This window comes from Dromiciops gliroides, chromosome 3 (genome assembly GCF_019393635.1).
Source record: "Dromiciops gliroides isolate mDroGli1 chromosome 3, mDroGli1.pri, whole genome shotgun sequence".
Lineage (NCBI taxonomy): Eukaryota > Metazoa > Chordata > Mammalia > Microbiotheria > Microbiotheriidae > Dromiciops > Dromiciops gliroides.
Window position 1 is genome coordinate 165,276,351 of NC_057863.1, and position 10,353 is coordinate 165,286,703.

The following is a 10,353-nucleotide window of genomic DNA, read 5'->3' on the forward strand; positions in this document are numbered from 1 at the left end:
TATTACTTTATTTGAACTTCACAACAAACTCATAAGTTAGGTACTCTTGTTATATAACCTGTTGTTGGGAAACTTGACACTAAGAAATTAGATGACCCATATGGGTCACGCAGATATTAAGTGTTTGAGTCAGGATTCAACCTGCATATTTCTGAAACAATCTGTCAGCCTGAAAGGAGTTTTACCTAAGGGATTCCATTATTAGGATTCATACCTGGAAAATATTTTTTGACCAAATGCAGTGTTTTGATAATAACAACACCTTGATTATAGTGTTGGTTTTTCCTGTAACAAGTTCCTTCATTTTACATAAGAGAAATCTAAGACCCTGGAGGGTGACTTGTCCAGGATCATAGAACTATTTAGAAGGAAAAGTACTTTCCAGGTGTGCACCGTGATAATCCCTTATGTAGAATTCCCTTCAGGCTGCTGGATTGTCACAGGAGCAGTTAGTTCATTCGTATCATTTGTTGTATTCTTTCACACCATAATGAAAAAAAATAAAATTCACATAATTCTCTTTCCAAATGTATTTTAGGTCATGTCCAGGAAGATACAGGAAGCCAGTCTCTGTTTTCTAGTCTTAAGCCATCAGTGCTTTGTCACTGTAGCTATCAACTCTACTGGCAAATGAGTACTTTGATTGCAAAGAGGGTGTACTTGATTTTCTTAGTCATAGTAACATCTGGCTCCCATAAAATCTTCCTTTCTAATTATATAGAATAATAGATAGAAGGAAAATACTACAGATGAATTACACAGGGCAGACCGAACTCACCTCTATACCTCCTTTTCCCAAAGAGAAGAGTAGGTCTCCTGATATATATTTGTCTCTAATTCTATTTGTAAAGTATATTCATTTTATAAGCCTTCATTAAAAAAAGACAGACTATGGGAATTATTAAAATAACTTTTAAGAATGGAATTGTATCATTGCACAGTAAGAAATGATGACTATGAGAAATTCAAAGAAACATGAAAAAATACTTCTTTGACAAAGAAAAAAAAACACTAAGTCCATTGCCAGTTTTTTAAAAAGTTCTATTGGGGCAGCTAGGTGGCGCAGTGGCCTGGATTCAGGAGGACCTGAGTTCAAATCCAGCCTCAGACCCTTGACACGTACTAGCTGTGTCACCCTGGGCAAGTCACTTAACCCCAATTGCCTCAACAACAACAACAACAACAAATCCTATTAATATGCAATTTGGTTCTAACCACTGACTGTTCATCTTTGTCTTCCATTTGTATCTTGTCTTTAATTCAAGTCCTTAACTTTGTGATCCTGCTTTTTTCTGCCTGGCTTTGGCAACTCAAATAGCTATGCAGTACCTTAATGAGTTTTTGTCCTAGATTAAAATCTTTGGGAGTAAATGTATCTCTGTGGATGTCAGGATGAAAATGGTGATGAATTTTAACATTGTTACTTTGGTATAGTAGCAAAACCAAAACCAAACAAACCCCTGAATTTAGAGTCAGATGATCTGAGTTCAAATCCTAATTCTACAACTTCCTAGATAAATGTAAAGAGAATTACAAATGGTGTTGGGGGAATAAAGATCATCTCATTATTTGATGAGCATTAAACCTTGTCCTGGATGCTTCCCCTGGAAAGTGTATTCATGTCCAGTGTTCCCCTGTTTAGATGACAGAAAACAGATCCTAAGTGAATTTTAAAGATGAGGTCTACCTCCAATATAATCTGGTCAGCTAAGATTCTGGGCATGAGAAATTTTTGATGAGTGGATTACTTTTTATACTAAATTATCAAACAGAAACAGACGGTTATCAGTCTTTTTCTTTCCTTTCTCTTCCTACATCTCTCAACTTTTTCCTATCTCAAGGAGAATTCTCAGATTTATTGGCAGTTAGGGAAGGGAAAGGGGGTAAATGTGTGCCTGTCTGCAGTCAAGAGCCAATAATTTCCATGGAGATATTTGGAAATTATACATTTTCATCCAATCAAAATTGAGAGAAGAATCCAAGAATATGCCTTCCATGGTCTGAGAAATTATAATGATCTGGCAATAATAGGATTCCTCCAGAAACATAAGAGTAACAAAAAGTAGACTTGCTGGTATGATAGAGAAGGGGAAATTAAATGACAATGTTTCTGAACCTCAGCCTCCTGGGTAGAGTACATGAGATTTTCAATTCCTGGGCAGCATGATCTAGGAATCTAGTCTGCTAGGCAGAGGGGAGAATTTTCTTAGGAAATATTTATCTTGGGAGTTGACGCTTGAGTAACCAAAGCTTGAAAATGTGGGGAACTGAATTTCTAGAAGGAAGTGGCACCCAGAGGAGTAGATGGTGGAGTAGATGGTAATCTACTACTTTCTTGAGAAAGGTAAAGAATAAGATAGACCTTGGATGAATACGGGTTTGTTAAGGGGCTCTGAGAGGTAATGCTATTATCATAATCAACCTAGACCTGTGGAATCAGCTGTTGATCACATTTCTCTGTCTGCTCATCTTGCCTTTCTTTTACTTGACTTTTAGCTCCTTAAAGGGGTTCACTGTTTGCAGGCTGCAGGATCCCAAGATTCAGAAGGTCCCAGGTGGTAGGATTTAAGGAGGAGTAGGTTCTTCACTTGCCTGGCCTGTTCCCTGGTCCGTAAATGACCCCAGACCAACTTGCTAATCAACCAGTTTTGTCTTTTGTGGTTGTCAGCTCCAACGAGTCTGTGCCCCTCCCCCACCTGGGCCACTGCTACTCAAGCCTACCTCCTGGTTTCCAGCAGGGGTGAAAAACCTAAGTTCTGCCTCAGCACCAGCAGAGACCCCTGTAATCTCCTCCCCCCGCCTCCCCCCACCTAGGGCTCAGCCCTCTCACCAAACTCTGAGTTTATTTCCAGATGACACTGGTGATGCAGGTAATTCAGAGGCTCTGGGGGGGGGGTCTTGTTCTCTGGTGACACCTTCCTGGGACTGGATCTGTGTCAGGGTGACTGTTGGGGTGGGCTCCACACCTGTCTCAGCACAGCAGCTCCCTCCTTCCGACCTTCCAAACTGTCTTTGTTTGGAAGATGATTTCAGACATTCTTCTGTGGGTTTTACTTCTCCAGGAATTGTCCTATGGCATTATTTGGATGTTTTTGGAGCGATCATGTCATGAGTTCGAGAGCTCACTGCCTTTCCTCTGCCATTTTGGCTCTGCCCAGAAGTCTAAAATGTTTTACTTAAAAGGTAACACTTGCATTTTTGGCTTAGTAATTGGATTCTTTTATTCTACAGGGTTTTTTTTGAGGGGGTGGGGAGGAAAGGTATTGGGCCATCCCAGAACACCTGTGATATTTTCCCACAGTGCTGTTCCTTCTCCCTGGTTCATGGTCTAGCTGTGTCTCACAAGCTTCTTTTTGCTCTTGCAAAAGCTGCTATTTTGGAAGTGGCCAAATGCTACTTTGTCTTACATTTTGGGTCCACCAACTCTATCTCACATCCATGACTTTGACAAGTTAGAACCCTAAAATATAGTTTCAAGATTGAAAAGACATTTAGGGATTAGCTAATCCAAGCACTTTGTTTTCCAGATGAGGAACTGGGGACCCTTAAATTTTAAGTGTTTTGCCCAAGGACCTATAAGTGGCAGATGAGAAAATTAGGATTTGAACTCAGGTCCTCTAATTCCAAGACAAGGGTTCTTTCCACCATATATTCAAAAGTGTATAATTTTGTGTGTATTGTTTTTTGTGGCTTGTTTGTGTGTGGGGGGGTTCTGTATGTATGTGTGTGGTAATCATCAGCAATTTATTCTTGAGCTGATATATACACAGTTGGTTTAAAAAAGGGAAAAGTGGATATAAATTGAAGAAAACAAATTTCCAAGGAGAGAGACTATGAAAAAGTAAATAAGAATAATGTAATTATATATTTACCTCACAATATATTCATGGAAAGGTAAATATTAATTGATTTTTAGTAAATAAAAAATATTAGAGGCCATAGGGGAAAGCTTGCTTAAAGAAATCTTCAGTACACAATTTGTGTAAAGTAAGTAATCATTACTTAATTTAAACATTGCCTAAATCTTTGTGTTCACATATTAAATTCAGTAAAAATCCTATCTCTGTGTGGACACAAATAGATGTGCCACTTTAACTCCATTAGGAAAGATTTCAACATAACCTATTATTTTACTGCTAAAAATAACTTCCAAATGAGGAAAATCCCTCTTCCATTAGGGGACAGCATCTGCTCTTCAATATATAGTCATGGAGATTGCCCTTGAGAACAGGTTAAGTAAGTTCCTGTGGTCATGCAGCCATAGGTGGCACTGATTTTTCTTGGTTATGGAACTGGCTCTCTAAGACCTACAAAATGGTGTCCTTTTTTTTTCAAGTAAAGACCCCCCCCAAAAAAATCAATGAAATGAATCATACCTAATACATATCTAAAATTAATCAGACCAAAAACAAGAATTAGATTTTGTTTATAAATTTTCTCTATTTTCTTTGATGTAAGGATTTTTTAGACTACATATATGCTATCAAAGATATTTTTTCATTACCTATTCAAGACATTGGCATGTTTGTTGCCCTATAAAGTAAAATCTACTTTTTTTTCTTTCTCTTTTTTAGCTTTTAGAGAAGTAATTAAAAGAAATTATAAACATGGTCTTTATTTCTAAAGAGATTAATATTTTTTATGAATAATTTTGTGCACAGTACAACTTTATATTATAATACCAGAATGGTATCTATAGGTCCTATCCTCTATTCACCCCAAATGGCTTAACATTTTACTTCAATGGAGTAGCCTATTAACCCAGTCTTACTAATGCCTCAATTATTTAGCAAGCATGTCACTAACTTGCTAATTGATGCTAATGACTCCAGGGAAAGATGATTAGGAGCATCTATGGAAGTCTTTGAAAAGATAGAAAAGAATGAAATATTTTGGTTTATATCTCTATGACATAATATTTTTGTTATATGAGAGGGAATGTCGTAGCAGAGTGCCCTGTCTTTGTAAGAAAGAAGATCAGCAGTATCCTTGGATACTGGACATTATATATAAAAATAATCCTAAATGACCATGGAAGTCTTTGTTTTACTTCTGAAAGATAATCCTTTCATAAATATATAAAACTGATAATTAAATAGATGAGCTTTTGTCATCTTATGTCCCTAAAGTAGCCTTAATCTCAATCCTTTCAGAATGGATTTTTTTAAATGATGAGAAATAGAGATAGATCTGTAGCCCTGTGTATTGTTTGTTTGTTAGTTTGTTTGTTTTTAGCAGAGAAGCTTTTTTTTTTCTTATTTGTATTAAAGTGTATTCAGATTTGGTTTGTGGAGAGCTTCCACAATTAGCATCTGTTATTCATTTCAGAGTTAAATATAACAGATAAGGATTTTAAAAAATATTGAGGTGGGGGAAACATTAATTTTTCTTGGACTGTTTGGCAAATGGGCATTGAAAACACCATGCTGCTCTAAGAACAAGAAACAGTATTTCATATTAAATGACTTTAGTCAGTAGGTTGAAAAATCCCCTAAAACATTTTAGTTTGAGATTGGAAAAAGCATTTTCAAGATTTAATGTGAGAAAATGTTCAATAATTTAAAACTGATTAAAAATATGGGCACATTTTCTGCTTGGCACAAAAATAGAGAAAAATTTGAAACTGCTTGCCTGTTGAATATTTGGCCTTTCCTATGCAATCCATTATGTGTGATCTGTAAGCAATGGCAAATGGTAACTATCATTACCAGGTGGTTATTTGCAATGCAAATCCTAAATAGTAACTGGTAGCTCTTTGGCCTTGCTAGTTGCCAAACAGCTGGGTTTTGACCTCTGAGATCATAGTGTGGCCAACATTATAATTTGAGGGGGATTTCACTAGGAAAATTAAATTTATTTCAATTTCATCAATCATCATTATTGAAAGCACCTAGTTGAACATATGTAGTCTTAGACACTATCTAAACTGGATTACAAAGATAGGGGTACTGCTCTCTTGGATCAAATGGTCCAAGACCAATCCTCACATATGCAAAAACATTGAAGATAAATATTATATACACATATATATTTATATGTGTACCTACACACATGTGTATATATAAGCATACATGTATGTATGCATAGGTGAATATATACCTATATGTATCTATATGTATATTTTACATATATGTGTCCATACATATGTATATATAAATACACATATTCAGGTCATCTTTGAAAGATTTATGGGCAAATATGGATAAAAATCACACCGGGCAAGACACACATAGAGAAATTATAAGTAAAGGATAAAGGCATATTAAAATTAACCTAATTGAAGTATTTCATTTTACAATTGAGAAAATTAAGGGCAGCAAGGTGGCACAGTGGATAAAGCACCAGCCCTGGATTCAGGAGCACCTGAATTCAAATCTGTCCTTAGACACTTGACACTTACTAGCTGTGTGACCCTGGATAAGTCACTTAACCCTCATTACCCTACCACCACCCCCCAAATTAGGGTCTAGTGAGAATTTGTGACTTTTGCAATATTGCAGAGGTAGTAATATGAGAAGTGGGATTTGAACTCTTATTCTGAGACTCCAAATTCAAGGTCTTTTCCACTGTAACAAGGAAATACCCACACTGAAGAAATCATGGCTCTCTCACAGTCAGTGTATTTATGTTGAAGAGGGCAAATGCGCATGAAAGTGTATGTGTTCCTTTCCGGTTTGAGGCAGCCATCTGGCAGGGTAAGCACGCTCCAGCATGGGGGCCTACAAGTACATCCAGGAGCTATGGAGGAAGAAGCAGTCGGACGTCATGCGGTTCCTGCTGCGCGTGCGCGTGCGCTGCTGGCAGTACCGCCAGCTGTCCGCCCTGCACCGGGCGCCCCGGCCCACCCGGCCGGACAAGGCCCGCCGGCTGGGCTACAAGGCCAAGCAAGGTTACGTCATCTACCGCGTTCGCGTCCGCCGCGGCAGCCGCAAGCGCCCGGTGCCCAAGGGAGCGACCTACGGAAAGCCCGTGCATCACGGCGTCAACCAGCTGAAGTTTGCCCGCAGCCTGCAGTCCGTGGCCGAAGAGCGTGCTGGCCGCCACTGTGGGGCCCTGAGAGTCTTGGACTCCTACTGGGTGGGTGAAGATTCAACCTACAAATTCTTTGAGGTTATTCTTACTGATCCATTCCATAAAGCTCTCAGACGAAACCCCGACACTCAATGGATCGCCAAGCCAGTGCACAAACACAGAGAGATGCGGGGGCTTACCTCAGCTGGCCGGAAGAGCCGGGGTCTTGGAAAGGGTCACAAGTTCCACCATACCATTGGAGGGTCTCGTCGTGCAGCTTGGAGAAGGCGCAATACTCTCCAACTCCATCGATACCGCTAATTGGTGTCCATTCATTTGTAAACTTAATGTTTAATAAATGGAATTTGGGAATAAAAAAAAAAAGTGTATGTGTTCAATGGGTGGGTGACCCTCACAACCCATCCTACTTGTTGCAGGTTGTTAGACTCAATAACTGGCCAACAGGTATATTAAAAACTGGGAGAATATCACTTAAAATTACTTGATTGTCATATAATCACAATACTCAACTTGAAGTGTCCCAAAATCTGTAACTTACTCAGAACTTAGAAAGGGAGCCTAAGATATAGAACCCTAAGATATAGTTTCAAGATTGAAAAGACACTTAGGGATTAGCTAATCCAAGTACTTTGTTTTCCAGATGAGGAACTGGGGACCCTTAAATTTTAAGTGTTTTGCCCAAGAACCTATAAGTGGCAGATGAGAAAATTAGGATTTGAATTCAGGTCCTCTAATTCCAAGACTAAGGTTCTTTCCACCATATATTCAAAAGTGTATAATTTTGTGCGTATTGTTTTTTCTGGCTTGTTTGTGTGTGTGTGTGTGTGTGTGTGTGTGTGGTTCTGTATGTATGTGTGTGGTAATCATCAGCAATTTATTCTTGAGCTGATATAGACACAGTTGGTTTAAAAAAGAAGAAAGTGGATATAAGTGTTTCTTTGCCCTCATTTTTGTTTTATTGTTTCTATAGAGATAGATGATTTCCATTTTACACAGTTGTGAAAAGTTGAGGTTGCATCATATGATCTCTAAGATCCTTCTCAGGTTTACAATGAATTACTTTTTACTCAATCAGGGGGTTCATGGATAGAGAACAAAGAGCTCATCCATCCTGAAAAGCACATTCTAATTTATCCTATGAAGTAAAGAAAGATTATTAGATGAATTGTGATCTCAATTGTTTTAAGAGCATTATCATCATTATAAATTGGGAAAAGAAAAAATGGATAAGCTGAAACCATAGGGTGTATCATGGGAGAAGTTATGGAGGTGTATGTGGGATGAACAAGAGATGTGACAAAATTCCATAAAAGGTGTGAGAGCTAATATAAAAGAGCTTTACTAGTTTTACCCTGTTAAGTCATTGTAATTTTTTTTTAAAAAGTGATGTATCATCTAAAAGGTGGAAATTTTTACACATACCTAAGATTTCTATCAGTACTACAGAGCTAAAAGCTCTAGTTGAATCCTGATTACTTATGCAGACCATTGTACAATAAGGAGATAATGAGAGAGAGAGAGAGAGAGAGAGAGAGAGAGAGAGAGAGAGAGAGAGAGAGAGAGAATAAATATGGTTATGAATATATTTGGAGAATGAAAGAATTAAACAACTAGACCTGAGTATAGTTGGAAGATTCAGTTGAACTAACTCAGCTAAATTGTGGAAAAATCTTTTCTTTCAACTCTGAACCAAATTGAAGATCTCTAAATTTCCTATGATTATGAGACTTGGACTTGCTCTAGTCATATCACATGGTTTTGATTAGTTTCCAGGGTACCATCTTCTGCAGGTCCCTATGAAAATTTAATCAGAGGTTTGTAGACCTAGGGTAAGAAAAGACTTCAGAGATGTTACATATGAGGAAACTGAGGCCTAGAAAGTTTTATTTTTTGCTCAAGGTCACAGAGATAATACGAATCAGAAACAGATTTGAACCCACATGCTCAACCTACTCAATGCTCATTCTACTCTACCATACAATGGGAAAACCAGATCAGTAATGATAACTTTAAAATATAACCAGTATCCCCAAAATGATAAATATGGTTTAATATATTAAAATAATTTTAAAAATTCAAAAAAAATTTTGATTTTATATTTTATTAAAGGAATTACATTTTTAAATTTCTGTGTTATAGCCATTCATTTCTGGTAAAACCAAGATGGATCTATAAATTTGAGATACAGTGATTTTTCTTAAAGGTAAATTCACTTGTGTAGTACATTTCAAAACAGGACCAACATTTTTATTCTTTGTAACTTGGAATATAAACAAATTTGTAGCCTCCTAAAGTATATAGGGTTTATATTAGATAATCTTTACAAAAATTAAGAAAAATAACATAATGATAAAACCTGTCTCCTTTGTTCCCCTTTGACGTCCAAATCTCTACATTGATAATGAATTATTGAAAAATTTCTAAATGCATATCAGAACCATCTAAATAATTACTTATATACAAGCTAATATTTAACAACTGACGGTCTCCTACAAGCTTTCTGTTAATAAGTGAATCTTAGATCTCTGATATCATGCAGTAAATACCTCTAATTAAATTAGCGGAGTTGTAAAGTGGTTATGAAGCTACCTAGAGGCAAACCGATCCTAGACTTTGCAAATTGTAGGTCTAGCTATAAAGTGTAAATACGCAGTTAAAAGGACATGGTCCTGGGTACAGCTAGGTGGCGCAGTGAATAAAGCAACGACCCTGGATTCAGGAGGACCTGAGTTCAAATATGGTCTCAGACACTTGACACTTACTAGCTGTGTGACCTTGGGCTAGTCACTTAACCCTCATTGACCTGCAAAAAAATAAATAAATAAAAGGACATGGTCTTTATTTTTTTTTTCCCTGAACCACACCTTGCACATGTGGGTAGTATATGTATCACATATAACATTTTGATGAGAACTGAGAAACATATATAGGTTGTCCATTCCATAACTCCAAAAGACTGATACATTTGTGATGTTAGTGATTTAGCTATACCCTTAAATGATGAATGTAGATAAAAAACATCCATGACTGACTATCTCATGAGACTTATGTATATCTTTCTGTAAATACACACCATGGGGTCTACCCAGTGTCTCTCTCTCTCTCTCTCTCTCTTTCTCTCTCTCTGTTTCTCTCTCTTCTTCTCTCCACATTGCACTGGTAAAGCAGATGGGCTATTCCTTCCTTTCTCTCAATATATATGATTAGTTCATCTATTTTTCCTGAGTCATGCATGTCTCAGACATCCTTTATAAAGTTTCTCCTTGATGATTCCTAATGTACAATGGTTTGCAGATTATTTACCATGACTTTCTTCATTGT

General features: G+C 37.2%; 1 protein-coding gene across 1 annotated transcript; it reads left to right on the forward strand.

Annotated features, from left to right (window-relative positions):
• The first annotated feature begins 6,688 nt into the window (after nucleotides 1-6,688).
• Nucleotides 6,689-7,395, forward strand: LOC122749359 (60S ribosomal protein L15-like). The gene has a single exon (XM_043995698.1). The coding sequence runs from the start codon at nucleotides 6,712-6,714 to the stop codon at nucleotides 7,330-7,332; it is 621 nt and encodes a 206-aa protein (XP_043851633.1). The 5' UTR covers nucleotides 6,689-6,711; the 3' UTR covers nucleotides 7,333-7,395.
• Nucleotides 7,396-10,353: the final 2,958 nt, after the last annotated feature.